The sequence below is a fragment of the Penicillium canescens genome (genome assembly GCF_028828765.1).
Source record: "Penicillium canescens strain IBT 15451 chromosome Unknown utg000005l_segment0_segment0, whole genome shotgun sequence".
In the NCBI taxonomy this organism is placed as follows: Eukaryota; Fungi; Ascomycota; class Eurotiomycetes; order Eurotiales; family Aspergillaceae; genus Penicillium; species Penicillium canescens.
The window spans coordinates 617,330-635,081 of NW_026703967.1; the positions used below are offsets into that span (position 1 = coordinate 617,330).

Here is a 17,752-nt window from a genome sequence, read left to right on the forward strand (position 1 = left end):
GAAGACAATACGATTCAGGCGTATGATAGATAGGAATTAAGATGTTACAGGCTAAGACAACGACAGACATTCGAAAGGCATAATCCAAATTATGCCGACTTATAGCCCAGCCCGGCTTCAGAAGTAGGAAACATGGATCCAGGCGTAATGGCTGATATGGTACAAGGGCTAGGCAATACGTGGTTCTGTGGCTGCTTTCGATGACGCTCACCCTCGCGATGGTACATCTGCTGCGCCCAAGGATGGGAGCGGATACCTCTGATATCGTTGCATTCCATGACCCTGCAGCTGGTCAGGAGAATGGAGAGAAATGCTGGCAGGGCCTTTTGGGAACGATTGGCCTGATAACGGAACAGCTGCTCAGGATTTACGTTAGCACCGCACAAGACAGGCGAGGGGGTAGATACGAACGGTCTGTTTGCGCCATCCCGGATACACCGCCAGATTGTGGTCCATCAGGTTGGGATTGTGCTGTGGAGGGCTGGGATGTTCGTGGGGATGGGATCTGGAAGGCGGACGAACGATTTTGGATTTTGCCTGTTGTGTAATCGGGCTGGGGGTTGTTTGGGAATGGGATATTGACTGGGTTTGCTTGAGTCTGCGACGAGTTCTGCGTAGTTGGGCGCACTTCCGGTTGCGGGGTGCGGGTGTCGGAAATAACGGCAGGGATATACGGCTGGTCCCCAGTGGCTTCAAGTGTGCTGTTTATCGGTTCTGAGTCAAGCGAACTGGTCCGTCCTTCTGCGAGCGCTTTGAGCAAAGCCAATCAGTATGAGTGGGCGGAAATAAAAGCGAAATTATTAGTGTAAGCGGCAGGCCAGGCACTCGAATGAGTTGGACGAGTCTAACATGATACAACCAAGGAACCGAGAGGGTGGTTGACTAAACGGAGAAGACAAACTTACTCTGGGGCGACAGTCTTTGCGACCCATTTTGGCTATTCAATTCTTGCCCTATCAGCCCTTCGGGTGGTGTTGATGTTTGCCTGGTTCTTTGCCCGCCCTGCAGATCTCCACGGCCTTCCCTTTCCATCTGAGCCTGTGGAGTGGTGTTCTCCGTACCTGATCTGGCCCGGAGGCCTTTCCCACCATTGACTGCTGTAAACCGAGCTGGGGGAGGCTCTTTCTGGTTGCCCAACTGAGAAGTATTCTCGACACATTGGGTGCGTTGTGAAACCGCAGTCTGCGGGGGAGCACATGTCGAGGCGATGGCAGCAGATGTGGTATAATACATTGCTTCATCGACATCATGTGACAAAGCAGAGTGGGTAGAAGAAGATCCCTCTCTGCAGTCTGGAATCTGCGGCTGCGTCTGTGGTGAGCGAGGTCGCTCCAACAGTGAATTTTCAGGAGCATGCAACTCCTTGCTCGGCATGTGAGATGGGTTCAACCCGGGCGTGTCGTTTCCAGTGATGTTGTTGGATGTCCGTGATATTTGGGTAGAACCGACGACGCCAGGGATGGCCTGAGATAGTGAAATTGAGGTGCAGTTTGAGATTGCATTCTTCTGACGGGCTTCTGCCTTCCTTATTTTGCGGCAAGCAGTGCTAATGGCACAGGAAGTTCGATAGTGTCCAAAGTCTCTCAGAAACTCAACTTCGAGTTTGTTCTTTGGTAGATGCTTCCGTACCATAAGCCATTGTGGCAAGCGGTTCAGGTCCCCGCTCTTCCATGGGCGATGAGGTCGCACCTGTGCTTGAGATCTCTCGAGAACACACCTTCGTATCAATTCTTCCTCGGCTAAATCCTCTTTGAGAGTGTCGGTGGATGGCCCATTCATTCTGTTCAGAGAGTGTCCCTCAGTCGAACTGCCAGTGGCGCTCGACTGAGAAGCTTGCAGGGAGGCTGTTGCCCTGGCGAACGCATCGAGGCTATCTTCAGGGTCATGTCCAGTACTCTTATGCGCTGAAAGTCCATAAAATTGACTCTCACGTACTGTGCATTGTCCAACATCATTCCCTGCGGGTCGGTTGACTTGTGATAAAACCGAATGATCCATATGCATTGGTGTGACTTCACTAGAATGAAGGAGCATTTGGCCTAACATCGCAGGCGTCCTATTATCTTCGGTGTGGGATCGAATAGGTTCTTTTATCCGACGGGCCTCTGGCGGAGACTCTCGAGGGGCGCTAGAATCGCCCCTTCTCGGATCTGCCTCCATTGCATGGATCGAGTGGCCATTCTCTGACTGGTCTAAATACAGAGGACTTTCGGCCGCCTCACCTGAAAAGCTCGGAAGGCTTTGGGTCAATTCATCGACCTGAGAGCTTTCACCTGACTGAAAAATGCGTCCCCTGGATGGGCCCAGACACTCTGACTCTTCATCCGCGAGGTCATATGGGTTTGAACCGTTAGACTCTGGGGCTGAGTGAGTCGGTTGAGCACCTGTATGGGCGTTAGGATTGCCATCCTCGCTATTGTTTGGAGCAAGATATGGAACAATGCTCGGGGATAGATATAAGGTGTGAACATCCATGTTTGACCGCATAATCATTTGTTGAAGCAAATCTGATGCCCCTGACGACTGATGAGATGGTGAGGATTTGCGAGTTGTCGAGGGAACCGGAGACTGTTTCCCGCGCTTCCTATAGGAGCTCTTTCCTGTTATCTTATACAACTTCGCCTCGAGAGCATTGAATGTCCGTTTTTGCTTGAACTTTTTTTCAAAATTTCGAGCAATCTCTTCTTGCGACAGATTTCTTCGGACTTGGTCTTCGAACCATTCGGGAAACTGCTTCAACACATCGGGACACCAAAGCTGATTTTTGGAAACTAACACGTTCAAATTGTTAGTACTGTTTCTCAGGAAAATCGGTGAGGTTTCTTTTCTCTCAAGTCCACACTTACAGCTCCGTTTTGCAGCACAGCGTCTTCTAGTATTGCTTTGAACGCCTGGGCCGCGAGTCTCGACAGCCGCCTCATCGAGTGAGTCAGTGTCAGCCTGGGCTGGTGAGGAATGTGCTGGCAACCCAACTGAGACCGCACCAAGTTCGGAAAAGGGTGTTGTCGCTGATCTTTGACCGAGCAGCGGGGAGTGGCGGAGTGCTTGGTCTCTTTTGGCTATCTCTTCGAGCACAGTGTTGTTTGCTTTGATGACTGCAAGCTGGAGTGAGCGAGTGGGTCAACCACAGCTTTGGGTGTGCTTACCTTCCGATGCAAATTGGTTCATAAGTGATGTCATTTCGGCGGCCAGGGCCAGAGTATACATCTCCATCTGCACATCTTTCTCGTATGACCAGGGTTGCACAAGCTTCCGGGGTAATCCCGAAAGAAGCATATTGTGTTGGAAGGTAGACAACTGAACAATCACTCCCCGATCTCGCATATGGAAATGATAAACCCCATTGCCAGTATGCTCGGCCTGATAGTTCTTCGCCTTGACAACATCGAGCCAGCTGATATTGGTACTAGCTTCGCCATTCTCAGACTGAAGTACGCAAGGGCTCGGTGCATCAAAAATGACTTCTGTTCTCTTCACTAGTATGTCACTCATGAGTGAGACATTTAAGAACCCGGCAAAGCTTTCGCGTCCCGCCAGTGCTCTGAGGTATGACTGTGATTGTTTAAGGACAAAACCTAACGTGTCTTCAGAAGGCTGGAAATGCTGCCTGTACACACAGTTCATCTCTGGTAGAATGTCCATACTGCAGTCATCCCATCCAATGTTGTGGCCATAGCCTTCAACATTGACAGCGTCGGCATCCATCTAGGTGTCACTCAATCTGAACAGACAAGAGTCAGAAAAATGTGAATGCTCGAGGGAGATTATTACTTGCCCAAAGTCATTCGTTAAGCAACAAAATCGGCAATGTGAGGTCAAATGCTGATAAGGGGATCCTGGAGTGCTAGAGTTTTATGTCACCAGACAGGTTTTAGAGCAGCGCTAGATTAATTTATAAGTTTGACGGCGCACTAGTCATTTACGTCATGTGATCATGAGTCGGACTCTTCATAATTCCACGACCCAACGCCACGACAACTTATCGTTCGTCTGTCAAAGAAAAGTTACAGTAGCGCTAAGTAATTTCCGTCGCTTCGTAGCTCGTGGCAATAAAGCATCGTACCGCGCGATCTGTTTGCGGCATGGAAAGTCTGTCCCGACATGAAAACTTATGGTGTGGTTGACGAGAAGCACTTCCGGAAAAGTACAAGATCACTCTGATATAGGACAGCAATCCAAGCTAATAGTACTTGGCGAGCATGTTATATTCAGGGTGGACGCGATCGCACGCACACGCACACGCACGGAACTCCTCCCACCCTTTTTACATTCAATAATGGTAAATCCTCTTGATACTAATGAGTTTGCCGAAATACATTGTATTCGCTACAAAGCCCAGTCGAGTCCTTCAGAAAATATAGTCTTCTCTGCTCACGGATCACTCATAATCAAGCTGCTCCCTCATTCAGGTCGCTTCTAGGCAGGATACCACACTTGAGGTGGGTAGGTCTCCCTTGCTATCTAGCGATCATGTTGTGACACGATTGGCCGGGGAACTGGAAATACATCCGTTTCCTCCAGGGGTGGGCTTTTTTAGGCTGTTTGAGGTGAACCGTGGAATCAATGGCGGGGCCGGTTGGAGGTTAATGATATACACCGATCGTATCAAAACCAGTCCGTAAGGCCATTACTAGTCCCAACCGATCAAGAAAGAAAATTACATGACAATGCTTAGCGTATCATGGGAAATTACATGGCGCAGGCTGCTATTCTCTTTTGGGAACTATCCCAACTTTTTATGAAAGGCCTGATCCGGGAGTTGCCGCCCACTTTCTCAGTTCTTAGCGAAGTAAGTCAAAATGTATCATTCGCTGCCTCATCCAGACCCGCTTGCCTTGCGTTCCTCGTGGTGTTTAATATGGCTATCATCGTCGAACATGAGCGATTACAGTCTCAGATATACAGTGACGCAGCAAATGTTTTAACACCCTTGGACAGACCGCTTTTGAGACCGCCTATTGTAGACCGAAGAGCAAGTTTATGATATCTTACTTTTTAAACATTCTTGTTTCAGTAGGTGTTTTTCATAGAAGGTATGGTTCATTCAATACACAAAAGCCAAGTGTGTTATTAAGAAACAAGTAAAGAGTGTTGAAAAAATCGAATTTTTGACTGGCAGAATCTAAAAAATCAGAGGGGTGTTAAAACATTTGCTGCGTCACTGTAAGTCCGCTGATGCGACGACGGTCAACGTGTCTTCCTTTCCAGTCGTGCACTAAAATCCTTTCCACAGGTGATCGAGTATGTATCACAACCTTCAAACAAGAAAAATGATAAAAGAAAATAAGTGCTATCTGATCCCGCGTCCAGGACTAAGTGAAGCCTGGAGACGGGGCTCCGTCATCGCACGGTATGGCGTAGTGAGTAAGAGCGCAATATTGACTCAGTACATACATAGCGTAGTTGGGGTTAACCAACTGTGCTGGGGTGTTCGGTAATGCGAGAATAGAGGAGATTTCATGATGTATAGGACCAATCGTCGGATCAATCCTCGATTGTACCCAAGGCCTACCATTCCTTCAATGTCCTATCAGATGTTCGGCGGTGGATGAAATTCCAAAAAGAAGCAATCACTCGTGGATGTTGAGATCGAAGAATCAGCATTCGTTGACCACCTAGTGTATCCCATCCATCAGTACGTCCGTGAGTCATTCCAGTCAGATTGTATATCAACTTTTAACTTACCAAAGAGTTTTTGGCTGCTTTTCCTCGAGGATCCCCTAGAGAAAGGGTGCTGTCTGCACCGCCAATGTTGTAGCAATTGACGGACCCTTGGATTGGGATTCCTCAGTGTGAGGGCCGGGGTATATAATGTTAAAGACGGGAAAGCTTCTTTTCGTTGGCACCTTGTCTTGCGGGCCGGTTCTCGGTGGACTTCAGAAGCTTCCTCCATTCGCTGGCGAGCTTCATCTTCCAACTGGTTCTGCTTGCCTCGCAGCGCTTCGCCGGATCTGTTGATACCATATTGCTTTATGTATGCCACAGACTTTGCTTTCCATGATAGATGCTGATGTCGGGATAGCCATGGTAAAAGATTATCCGCCTCTGCTTGGGGCCAACGGGCTTTGGGCATTGTTATGAGAGGTTTCGAGACATAAACGAAAAGCAGTAAACAGGTATATGGGCGGGCAAACAGAAGGAAAGGTGAACGGTAATGAAATGCCCTGAAAAGCCGACTTGACCTAGGGGAGGATAACTGGGGACAAATACGCCACCTATATTTGCGGTCGTGCCTGCCCGGCATGTGCGAGTCCTGGTGATTTCAAGCAATGAACGGATTTGACTGGATCCACCAAGCCCACCGCAACTGGTTTGCTGGACCTGGTTAAGCGGAGGCCTATGTGGAACCGAGCTCACGGGGATCAACAGTGCTTCATAGATGACATACCATGGTGAGTTCTCGGTCATCTATCCGAGGGTTGGAATATATTTCCGTCCTCCATCGAGGCGTACGCCAGCGCCTGCCGCTACCGGCCTATATACTGGTGCGGGCTTGACTAGAAGGGGTACCGTTCTCTCACTAAGCTGATTATCCTACTCACAAATGCATTTGGCCAGGTAATGTATGATATACGCCTTCTGGGTCACCCATCAAGATTGTCCAGTCGGCCAGTTGTCCTAGCTATCGCTGTGGGGTAATGTTACTGTTCGTGACATCTGTGCTCTTTGGAAAGAAACTGAAATGGCTAATTAGCTTTGCAGGGATCAATCCCTGTGCTGCGTTCCAGGCTGAGTTGTGATGCGCGGGTTGGCTCGGGCCTATAAATTAGCGGAGCTTCCCATGTCTGGTTGTGTTTCTTTAATTTTCACGGTACTTTGTTCCACTTCTCGAAAATCTCGACAAGCCCGAAAGACAGACATGGTGGGCACAGCAAGTTATCGGAGTCGATTATGCCGGTCTGCACCCCAACCCTGTAGGTCAAGGGACGTATGGAGTCTGCCCAGGTCAAGTTCCCCAGACGGAAACGATCAAACTCACGGAGCGGATGGTCAATCCGGTGACGAGGGGGAGATCGCCCCTATGGACGAAGACAGTGACGAGGACCAAGATGACTGGGCCATGGAGGCCGACGGGGCCGAGCATGATCAGGGTTCAGTCAAGGACAAAACTTCCGAAGATCCACCTGAGGGTTCGATCATGATGGCTTTTACAATGCTGGCCGAGTAAGTCGCAATACGCTATTCTTGGATGGAGGTCTTTCGAAGCAAAGGCTGACTGAGAGTTTGATAGCCTGGACTTACGCCAAGAGTAAGTACCACTTCCGATCGACATGGCATTCTCATGCTCAAGGCTGCTGGAGAGACGCTAATGAGTTTGTTCAGAGGGACAGAGAAGTTCGCCAAGGTCCAGCGCGACTGTAATGAAAACACGGAGCAGTCTCTACAGACCCTGAGGGAAAGACTCATCATCCTGGAGGAGGAAGTGAAAGAACTGCGGCAGAATAGAGACAAAGGCAAGGACAATGTCGGCGGGGATCGAAAAATGGCTCGCTCGAAGCGCCCGATGCAGTGATGCTAGGATTTCTTTTGGTTTGAGCCGGACTGAAACAATAGCTTCAAGTAACTATCCGAAAACGAGGACGGGGACGAAGGCGAAACAGTCATGAATAGCAAGGAAAGATCTGCATTCGTGGAAATATAGGAATCCAAACATCCCTGTCACATAAAGGCCGATATTGTCGCCGTACACACGATATGCTCCGTTATGAGGTAGGTGATGCTGGCGTATGGTCGGCAAAAGACGCAGGTCGCTGGCCATTCATGCGCTATGTTGATGATCGGGACTGATTTGGAATAATGACTAGCTACTAAACTTTCCTGGACATACAGACCTATTGAATTGACGCTAGAATGTTGGCACGACTGATCTCAGGTGGAGGTGTCGTAACCTCACTACGATAGTCAGCTGGCCATTAAGGGCCTTGCCCTGAAACTGAATATACAGAAAGAGTCAAGCAAGAGGCTATGTATAATCATCCATTGCCTCATTTGCATAGACAGATACAAGGTTGGCCTGCCGTAATAGCCGGCTGAATATCGTAATGAGGTTACGACAATCCCATCTGAGATCAACCGTGCCAACATTCTAGCGTCAATTCAATAGGTCTGTATGTCCAGGAAAGTTTATTTAGCAGCTTGTCATGATTCCAAATCAATGCCGATCACCAACATAGCGCTGGAGGCTCCTAAATCGGACAAGCGTTAGCTCCACCCAACAAACTTTTGAATCGGAAACGTTGCGTTCTCCCAACTTAAACTTGCTGATGTTGGAAATAAGGTTCGCCCTAATGCAAGATGACTGCGGCACATCCGAACGGATATAACGGTTCACGTCTCAGGGCAAACTTGCATTCTTTCTCGGCTCACTGTAGAGAGCCCATCGGCGACGTAGGTCAAGAGGCCAGAAAAGGGATCACTGCTTTGCCAACAACGTGCCCGATAGTGGCCCACTTTGCCTGCCATCGCGTTGTAAATTGTGGTATGCTGAGCCGGTCATGTCGCCCTTGATGCCTAGATATAATACTATCTTGGTTTTTCCAAGCCCATTAGTCGCGCGTACAAGGCAGACGATCTGTCTTTTCCGATCAGGTACCATCACATGCCGGCAGTCTAAGAACACGGGCGCGGGCGGGAGCTATGACTAATATTCGGCCTCATCGTCCACTTCTATCTGGCGATCAATATTCGATTCCGATGTCGTAGATTTCGCCCGGCCTATATCTCTCCCGTGCTGCCTGACTTGTCTTAGTGCTATCCCACTAGCCCTTTTCTTTTCTACTAATTCGTTATTTTCGGTTTCGCAATGGTTCTAGACCCCTCGGACACTCCGACCAGGGTTATTTCCGTTTCGATCTACACAGTGTTCCCACTTTCATCTCCCCTAAAGTCAACGCTCTCTCCGACCACCGCCTCTTTCGTCATACAAGGCAGCTAGGACAAAAGTACTTGAGATCTACCCCTAGTCATAGAGACCCACACAATCCCCTCGAGGGAAGATCCGCATTAATCTATCAATTTCCGTCTCGGCGGAAGAGGAACCAATCACAGCAGTCGGACTTTGCCGGGCTTTAACCTTTCCTTATTTTCCCTTTTTTTTTACCTCGTCGATTATTTCAGCACAACATTGTGCGCCAATCGAAGCATGCAATGTGGTATTTTTCCCCTGATCTACTAGCCTCTTAACGCCACCATGCACGCGGCGCTAAATGCGGCTAGCGCGTACCATAAAACCAACAATGGGTGCTTCCGGACTTCCCGGTCCCGAGCACCACTGTGAAAGATTAGGGATGCTGGTATTCCATATTTTCATTTAGCAAGGTGCAGCCTAGGAAAACACCACTTAATTCATCAAATTATTGGCGCCACCTCAATGGGGGAGTAGGTGACAAGAATACTTCGGCTTTATGCAGAGACTTTGGTGGCGGTAGCCGAAGACGAACCCCCCCCCCCCCCGGAACAGGGCCGTGCCGAGGAAGCAGGATGGTAACTTATTACAGTACCACTAGACCATATTGAGTCTAGCAAAGGATCATTGGATGGCATAATAAATGCGTGCTTACTTCAACGTCTTCTCTTGACATGGTGCCCCGACCAATCAGGGAGATATATAGACCAACTCTATTGCATGCATCACGAATTGTAGAGAGTTACAAAGATTTTATTTCATTACTTCGCTGGAACAATCGTTTTTCGTCAATAGACAAGAGAGACCACGGAGTTGTTGGTGCTGGATTGGTGTACACGATTGACAATCACGCGTTCCTTGGGTACAAGTAATTGCTTGACATCTCTCAGGAAAGAGCTCCATACTGGTTCATTTGAGGCACCGTCTGTTGGGTATCCAACGGAAAGGCGTTCGTCAAGGGAGGGCCCGGTAGCGTGCTCGATGCCAGCGCTCCAAACTGTCCATTCGAGCCCGTCCAAGTGGGTGCTTGCATCACATCACTTTGCGGAAATTCAAGACCAAAGCGTTTGTTTTGGTGTTCTTGGATCTTCTTCCAGATTCGTGTGGCTACACCCATCAGATCACTGTGAGCCGTCTCTAACTCGGTCTCTATCCCTTGCGATATCATTTGCTCCGTGGTCTGGCCATTGGCTGTCTCGAGCTGCTGTTTCAACTGCGCAATATCCGTTTCGAGTCGCTGGATTTTGCCGAGGCACTGTTGCTTCTCGTGCAGGACATTTTGCCTCTCCGTGACAAGCTGCCGATTTGTAGCTGTCGCTTGGAAATGCTCAGTGCGGAGCTGCTGCAGCTTCTGCCGAGCTTCTTGTCGTTCTTTCATCAGTTTTGCGTTGAGATTTTGGTAGTCATCATCCGCATCTCCCAGGATATCCAGACATCGTCGATGGGTTTCGTTCCATTCCTCTTCCTCTCTCTTCTTTGCTTGTGAAGAGGAAGTTGTTGCCTTTGAGCCAAAGTTAGTTATGGTGACATAGCAAACGAGGGCCACTTACAAACGAGTCCCGCAGCTGTTCTTGTCTGGAGGAGGATTGGAAATCAGCTTCGGTATCAGCAGCCGGGGGTCGTGCAACGCGACTGGCAGAAGCGGATAGGCCAGGGATCCGTTGACGAGCCTTACTTGGAGCCGGATCCCGCGTAGTTTGTATCTTCTTGGTTGGCATCTTCGGCATGGTATGGTGTGCAACGTCTCCCGGGAATTATTTCAACGGAGAGTGTTCACGAAGACAGGAAGATATTTGTGATATCAGTGGCAAAATCGGGCAAGCATGAGCTTTAAAGCCGCAATGAATGTGGAACTGAACAAAATAGCCCGAAGATCGAGGATTTGCATGGTTCTAGCCCTCTATGTAGGCGCCAGTTTAAGTTCAACGGTTGTTTCAACATGCATCATTAATAAACAGGTCATGGGGATGAAGGATATAACCGGTCTCTGGGTCCACGGCTTCGTGTGAAACGAGTAGCGGCCAGCACTTCCATCATACTGTAACCGGTAGACTGGTTATTGACTCTGTCTTTCTTCTTCCTGCTTACCACCATCTAAGGCACCGTTGAGGCCTTTCTTTGTGGTGTCTGTACATTCTTGCAGCGTTTGCATATGGATTGTAGAGAAACTCTGGTATTCAGATCTGCGAGAAATCAGGTATCCTGGATAAGCAATTAAGTTTCTCGAAGTGATCTGTTTTACCCATTCGCCTTCTTTCTGGTCCCCACGACCTATCTATCTGTTCAGTGGCCTTTTCAGGTTGGGTTCCCTTTGGCCCCCATGCTGCTTTACGACAATGGTTCGTTAATTACTTGTAAACTGGTATATAAAGGTGGGTCCTGCTGATCATGCTCGGCGAAGCCCCGACCGTAGCAATCTCCCGAAGAATTAAGGTAACTACAATTTATGATTGGTTAATAGAAACAAACTATTGCTTTTTTCCCTCCGGGGAGGGACTCATTTAATTTCCGGGTCGCACATGACAATGGTCCTCTGAGGGGGTGCCTATCGGTAATGTCTCAAGGACCTTGATGAAGAGTAAAGGTTTTACCATCCTATCTAAGTCGCTCACTGAAAGGGCAGAAAATTTGGTCCGGGCTTAGGCATAGGTCTTACAGTGAGCGGATCGACCTACGCAAATGAAGACCGGCCCAACAGCGGATGCTCTGACTCCGTCCTTGAGACACTTGATTCTCCCATAATGAAGCTTTCCCATACCCGTGTTGCCTCTATTCTGCCCTGGTCATATTGAAGGCTCATAGGTGTCTTTTTCCTTCCGGATAGCTCTCGGTTGTTAGTCCGTATCATCGATGGCGTACTTCACCACTGCAGAGCGAGTCCCCATGGGGTATGATGCCTCGATAGGTATCGATCGAGCACATCAGCCCAAGGTTAGTATTGGACAGAGGGCACTGTTCGCAAACCGGATCATTCCCAAAGCATCGGCGCACTAATGACATGTCTTCAGGGTTCGGCAAGCTCGACTTTCGGAACAGAAGTAAAACAACACACCTCAAGACAGAATGGGAAAGTCTCAGGGCAGTCGATTGAGGACCGGGACCAAGGCTACCAGCGTCGCAGGGAGGACGGACATAAAATTGGGCAGAACGATCCCATGACCAAATCAGAGCAGGAAACCAACAGCTGGCGACCCGGAACAAGCAACTGAGACGGGAGTTTTATCAACTACAACAGGAAAATCTTCAGCTGCAGCGACAGCTTAGGGCTTCTCGCCTCCAAAACAAACAGATAGAAGAAATGCTGAAGCAAGTGTATCCCACTATACTCGCCGGCGGGCAAAGAGTTCGGAACAGTATCAAAATATATCTAGCGAATATACTCCGGAGTAAGGCGCGGGAGGCAATGGGAGGCATTGGCAGTACTCATAGAACTTGATCGACAGAATATATAGAGTAATGAAGCAGCTCTAGCTATGAAAAAGACTGAACAAAACTGGGAAGCTCGGTTTAGTGATGAAGTGGGACCTTTCAAAACCGATGCATTTCTCAGTGAGCTGGACGGTCGATTTGGCCACCTGTGAGATGTTCGGGTCGCCCGGAAGCGGTTCTCAGGTAGGCTCTTCGGCGGTTTTCGGTTTCCTTGATCGAAGAGTCAAGTCTCGAAGTGATTTGTTTAACGTGTCGCTGCAAGTTTTGCTTCATATCATCAAGTGCTGCCAATGGCATCACAACATGGGTAGAGGGATTGACAGGCATGTGGCTCTGTTTCAGTCGAGTGATCTCCTCTTTCAAGTGCCGAACCTCGTTCAAAGCTGTTTCATTTTCCAAATCGAGCTGCTGATGCATGTTTCCAAGGATTCGAAGGCAATGTCTGTTACTAAGGCACATTTGGCAGAGACATTCCAATTTGCAGGCATTCTGCTCTCTCGAGGCGCTTTTTGATGTCTGTGGAAATCCAAAACCCGTCAGTCAAATTGTATTTCCAACATATTAAGACAAGGCAATCACTGTATACCATGGTCTTGCGAGGTTGGACCTTCTGAGGCGAAAGTTGGGGCCCATTGTCAGCAACAGCACGCACGCGGCGGATAGGTCTGCAAGCATAAGCGCGCCTTGAGAGCTTTCGGACGGTTCCAAACGTTAGGGTGCGAGAGATTTGGTGCACTTTTGGCATCTTAACGGACGCTGAGCGGGTAGAAAGACAAGGTAAATGGGCCTCGTGGGAGGAAAAGAGAATAGTTAGTAAAGTAAACAAAAAAATCTCAAGTGATATACTTTTAGTGATAGCCAATGAAACTCCCGTACACGCTAAGTACTGCTAACCTACCCCTTGAGTTATATTAACCAACGGTTCCAGCCGAACAATCGACAGAGGTTGGGAATCACACATCTAACTTTGAAACTTCTATGCCGATCATGTGAAACCCCACTCCAACGACAAGTCATAGAGCATTTCAAGCATCTCACGAAAAGTGTGTTGACTTTCCTCCTGCTTAAGTGAGATCAATTTGGATCAGGTATGATCAATTGGAGGAATATAACATAAGACGTGCTCTGATGGAGGAATTTGCGGTCGTTTACTGCAGTCTTCGTGTTTCCATTAAAGGAGCTCTTTTCGGGATAACCTCGGTCAGCGTCCGAATCACATTTCCTTCAACTAATACCGTTCCAGCAATCTAAAGTGGGCCCGCTGTTCTCAGATCGAGACTAGAAAAAGGTCTCGAGGGGGTCTCGAAGGGGTATCTCTGGGTTAGCTTTAGACGAAAACAGCCCGGGAAAGATTATTATTTGTCCAGTGCACTGGTCTACCGTGAGATCGATGTTCTGTTCCCCCCACTGAGTCTCCCGATTTCTATTCCATCAGTTGATCCGACTGCCATGTTTATGTCCAATCTCATCACGTCTACAGAGGCGTGGAAGCATGAGTTATGTACCGCGCGGTTACACCGGAGGATCATGCGAGTAAGGGGATTCACGCCGCTAGTTAGAGTTTCGCTAACCGAAATATGACGTTGAATCCCGTCCCCGCCGATCAACAGCTCAATCCCCGATGTCTAAACGGGGGCTAGATGCCAGAGGGTGGAGTTGTATGACGCACTACCGTACTTTTGACCCTTTCCTAAACTTAATTTCGATTCCCTGTCATTTTAGGTAGTCGGAATGGACGATTTATATAATAAGACTGCCATGTAGGAACCAGGTGGAATGTTATGGACAATCGGGGAAAAGCACCCGGCTCACCACTTCTACGGAACCCACACGATGTCTTCTCCAGCGTCAGGCGGTAAGCTTACACAGTTTGGTCTAGCACCGATCTGCAAAATGCTTTCTAGAATGCTTTGACGTAGCTGATCAACTTACGACATGGATAATAATGGTATGATGCTTCATAGGTACAGATTTGTTACGCTGTCCAAGTACTCGTTCTAGCAGTTGAACCGTTTAGTTTGAAGCTTACATAAGACTAAGTTGATCCTTAACTTATTATTGAAATAAACTTAGCTCTTGAGGGCTGAGCCCTTGACATCAAGCGAGGGGATCTGTAATGTTTGGGACTTGGTTAGATTGTTAAGAAACATCATACTGTACCCAGACAAAATTAAACAATATCATATGATTTCCACAGCGAGCCAGACAGTGATAGTAAGTCCGTTAAGCCGGAGAGTAGTTGAGCTTGAGGTCAAAAACGCGATTTTGTCGATGTTGGGGGTGTTGAAGTCGGGGGTGTTGAAGTCGGGGGTGTTGAAGTCGGGGGTGTTGAAGTCGGGGGTGTTGAAGTCGGGGGTGTTGAAGTTGGGGGTGTTGAAGTCGCGGTGTTGAAGTCGGGGTGTTGAAGTCGAAGGCATCGAAGGGACGGGCGTTCCAACGAGGAAGCGGGGCCTGCATTCATTACGAAGAAATGGTTTTGAATAAGGGAAGTTCGTTAAAGGGAACGTTGGTGACGAGAATGTTGGTAGCATGAGATCATCGAACACTGCCAGAGTGGACGAGGTGAACGTTGATAGAGGGGAGCGTTGAACAGCGGGGCGTTGAATGCAGAGCGTTGATAATGTTGAGTATCGCGGTGGTCAAAGCTTATGGCAGGACTAGCGATGGACATTTAAATAGACGGGGTTCCCACTTTTTGATAGTACACTCAATAAGAACACTACAACTACCTATCTCAACAGATAAAGAAGAGCGTTGATAAAGAAGAGCGTTGATAAAGAAGAGCGTTGATAAAGAAGAGCGTTGATAAAGAAGAGCGTTGAACAGGAGGGCGTTGAACAGGAGGGCGTTGAACAGGAGGGCGTTGAACAGGAGGGCGTTGAACAGGAGGGCGTTGAACAGCAGGGCGCTGATAAAGAAGAGCGTTGAACAGCAGAGCGTTGAACAGCAGGGCGTTGATAAAAAAGAGCGTTGAACAGCAGGGCGTTGATAAAATAGAGCGTTGAACAGCAGAGCGTTGAACAGCCGGATGTTGTGAATAGGACATCCTTAATAATTGAGATCAGATGTGATTGTTTCTTGGAATCGTTAAAGCCTTGGAATTAGTCCCAACCCCGGATTTGTGCATGTTTGGCGCGGTGAAATTCCAACCTTAATTGACCGCCACAATCAGCAGGTGGTCAAGCCTCGGTCATCTCGACCAGGTTGGTTTGACATCTGTTCTGTATTCACCGAGGCTTACTTCTACAGGATCTACGTCAGAGAGACCGCCATTATTGGGGTGAGATATCCGACGGCAGTCACGGTACTGCATGGTCTTGCTAGCATCACTCTATCAGCTCAACTGATGATACACATGCACGTGCCACGCAGACTTGCAGTTGAAATTCTTCAAGTATACAGTATTGACCAATTTCCTAAACCGGTCGAGCTTTATGCCCTTGTGGACCATCTAGGACCGTACCACCACTCAAGCCCTTTGTCAAGAGTACACCACCGCTAATGATGCGAGTCAGATCTGTGTGAGGTTACTGACAGGCTTTATTCATCTTCAACAGTCACGGTGACATCCTAGTCAAAGATCAGCACCCAGAATTGACGTTGCGTTATTCCACTCACCGTCCAGTAATCTCGCGGAAAAGAGGATTGGAAGATCCGTCGGTCGCCTCGGCGAGAGTGATGAACAACAACAATGTGTACCACCTCCAGCCCCACTTTCTTTAGGATCCTTGATAAGAGTGTAGGCATCGTCTCAACGGGCAGAGAGAGGACTGCAAAAATAATAGAATTGAAATGGGATTTAGGTATATCTCTCTGCCTGAAGACAAGTTGTGTGTGCTCTCAGACAAACTGAAAACCGTTGCTCTATAGGCTTATATATATTGGCGGACATAAGAACATGGTCATCTCGATTTCGCCGTTGAGCATATTTTCTTGTGTCCAGGATGGTCGCCTCACCACGTCGATTTAATAGCTTTGCACGGTGGGGGTACTGCTTTTCCTTTCCCTTTTCCGGGTCCGTTCAGCGATCAGGTCTTTAACAATACTGTAAAGGCCACCTTGGCCCGCAGAAACTAACTTCTGCTTACACCCTAGTAATGCCTTTGTCGCGTGGTCGACTAGGGCAGTATATAAAAGATATGATTGTATTGGTTTGCTTGTCCTACAAAATAGACTGACTACAGACTGGATTGATTCAGCCATCATAACTCCAAGCCCTGCCTGACAACGCCCATTTCTCCCTGAGCTCAATCAGCGAAGCCATGGATGCTTCAGTAAGTACAGATATCACAAGAGTATCTCTGACAAGTCCCTCCTGACATCGACAGGAAATTCTTCGTATCCTTGCCGCAGTGAATGCGCGGGCGATTCGTGCCGAGAAAGTTCAAGGAAAGCTCGACCAGGAGCTGACCACGACGCGGAAGGCTCTGACGCAAGTCACCGAAGAATTGGACCAAGTGAGCAAGTTGGCCGATCTTATTTATGAGGTCAGCCAGAGGATGGGAGCTGTAACGGATTACCTCCTGAAAGAATACGGTATTCAAGAAAATCCACGAGGTTCGGAGTCATTTGAGCACATGCTCAACAGCGTGGTCGAGAAACTAGAGGCGCAGGAGCCCAAAAGGAACGCAGAGACGATGGACGCCGACTCGAGGAGCAATGGTTCGGGACCCGCAGAAATGGGTAATTAAGTCATGCTAGAGTATCGCTCACAGCGTGTAAATATTCCCTACATAGTAGCCGTGGAATTTTTGCGGGCGCGCGCAGTGACCCATGTTTGTCAGCCGAGATCGAATCCCACACTACACACAGTGGCAACTCGCTTTATTCGTTCCATTAATGGAATATAAGAGAACACTGGTTCTGGCTTGTCCGTGCAAGTCTATACTCTCACGGTCTGTGCATGTTCTAGTATAATACGCTCCACTTTGGTAGCCATGAAAGATCGAAAGCATGTTGATCGTGCCCGTGCACTCACGCGAGAGCTACAGCATGCACTAGATAAATTCGAACGAGCCTTTGCTCCAGCTCTATCGCAAGCCAGGCCGGCAGCTGGTACCCTTGGACCCGCGTTCGAATGTGATCGTGCGCGGAGGTCGACTGCCCCATCTCCAGAGATGATATCCACTCAGGATCTCAGTCACGGCAGGAGTAATCCAGAGCATTCAGATGCTGGTAGGTCAATCTGGTAGGCGCTGCGGTCCACCGTGTATATGTTTTTGACCGTTCTTCTTCTGTCGACGGACCGCGGAATGGCTCAAGCAACTTTGTCATGCATAAATTGCAAAGGGATTGAGCAGGGTCGCAGGGTAGTGGGGATGATGCACTCTGTGATCCTGCCATTGTTGCGCTCGTGTATTACCAAATGGGCAGGGAGAGAAGACTGTCAGTACGATAACATGGCATTGGAATTATTTT

General features: G+C 48.5%; 8 protein-coding genes across 8 annotated transcripts; 3 read left to right on the forward strand and 5 right to left on the reverse strand.

Annotated features, from left to right (window-relative positions):
- Positions 1–367: 367 nt before the first annotated feature.
- N7446_007855 (uncharacterized protein) lies at positions 368–3,705 on the reverse strand (the record flags this gene model as incomplete). Its single annotated transcript, XM_058516600.1, has 4 exons — positions 368–750; positions 906–2,771; positions 2,847–3,095; positions 3,147–3,705. 4 exons carry the CDS (start codon positions 3,703–3,705, stop codon positions 368–370), a joined length of 3,057 nt encoding a protein of 1,018 aa, XP_058370246.1.
- A 2,109-nt stretch (positions 3,706–5,814) lies between these two features.
- N7446_007856 (uncharacterized protein) lies at positions 5,815–6,073 on the reverse strand (the record flags this gene model as incomplete). The annotated part of the gene is given in 2 exon segments (XM_058516601.1): positions 5,815–5,951; positions 5,962–6,073. The coding sequence occupies 2 exon segments, from the start codon at positions 6,071–6,073 to the stop codon at positions 5,815–5,817; spliced, it is 249 nt and encodes an 82-aa protein (XP_058370247.1).
- A 786-nt stretch (positions 6,074–6,859) lies between these two features.
- Positions 6,860–7,513, forward strand: N7446_007857 (uncharacterized protein; the record flags this gene model as incomplete). Its single annotated transcript, XM_058516602.1, has 4 exons — positions 6,860–6,914; positions 6,960–7,164; positions 7,232–7,249; positions 7,324–7,513. 4 exons carry the CDS (start codon positions 6,860–6,862, stop codon positions 7,511–7,513), a joined length of 468 nt encoding a protein of 155 aa, XP_058370248.1.
- Positions 7,514–9,791: 2,278 nt separating this feature from the next.
- On the reverse strand, positions 9,792–10,632 carry N7446_007858 (uncharacterized protein; the record flags this gene model as incomplete). Its single annotated transcript, XM_058516603.1, has 2 exons — positions 9,792–10,406; positions 10,456–10,632. 2 exons carry the CDS (start codon positions 10,630–10,632, stop codon positions 9,792–9,794), a joined length of 792 nt encoding a protein of 263 aa, XP_058370249.1.
- A 1,123-nt stretch (positions 10,633–11,755) lies between these two features.
- N7446_007859 (uncharacterized protein) lies at positions 11,756–12,114 on the forward strand (the record flags this gene model as incomplete). The annotated part of the gene is made up of 2 exons (XM_058516604.1): positions 11,756–11,836; positions 11,914–12,114. The coding sequence occupies 2 exons, from the start codon at positions 11,756–11,758 to the stop codon at positions 12,112–12,114; spliced, it is 282 nt and encodes a 93-aa protein (XP_058370250.1).
- A 337-nt stretch (positions 12,115–12,451) lies between these two features.
- N7446_007860 (uncharacterized protein) lies at positions 12,452–12,751 on the reverse strand (the record flags this gene model as incomplete). The annotated part of the gene is made up of 1 exon (XM_058516605.1): positions 12,452–12,751. One exon carries the CDS (start codon positions 12,749–12,751, stop codon positions 12,452–12,454), a length of 300 nt encoding a protein of 99 aa, XP_058370251.1.
- A 1,763-nt stretch (positions 12,752–14,514) lies between these two features.
- Positions 14,515–14,751, reverse strand: N7446_007861 (uncharacterized protein; the record flags this gene model as incomplete). The annotated part of the gene is made up of 1 exon (XM_058516606.1): positions 14,515–14,751. The coding sequence occupies one exon, from the start codon at positions 14,749–14,751 to the stop codon at positions 14,515–14,517; it is 237 nt and encodes a 78-aa protein (XP_058370252.1).
- A 1,845-nt stretch (positions 14,752–16,596) lies between these two features.
- N7446_007862 (uncharacterized protein) lies at positions 16,597–17,025 on the forward strand (the record flags this gene model as incomplete). Its single annotated transcript, XM_058516607.1, has 2 exons — positions 16,597–16,608; positions 16,663–17,025. 2 exons carry the CDS (start codon positions 16,597–16,599, stop codon positions 17,023–17,025), a joined length of 375 nt encoding a protein of 124 aa, XP_058370253.1.
- Positions 17,026–17,752: the final 727 nt, after the last annotated feature.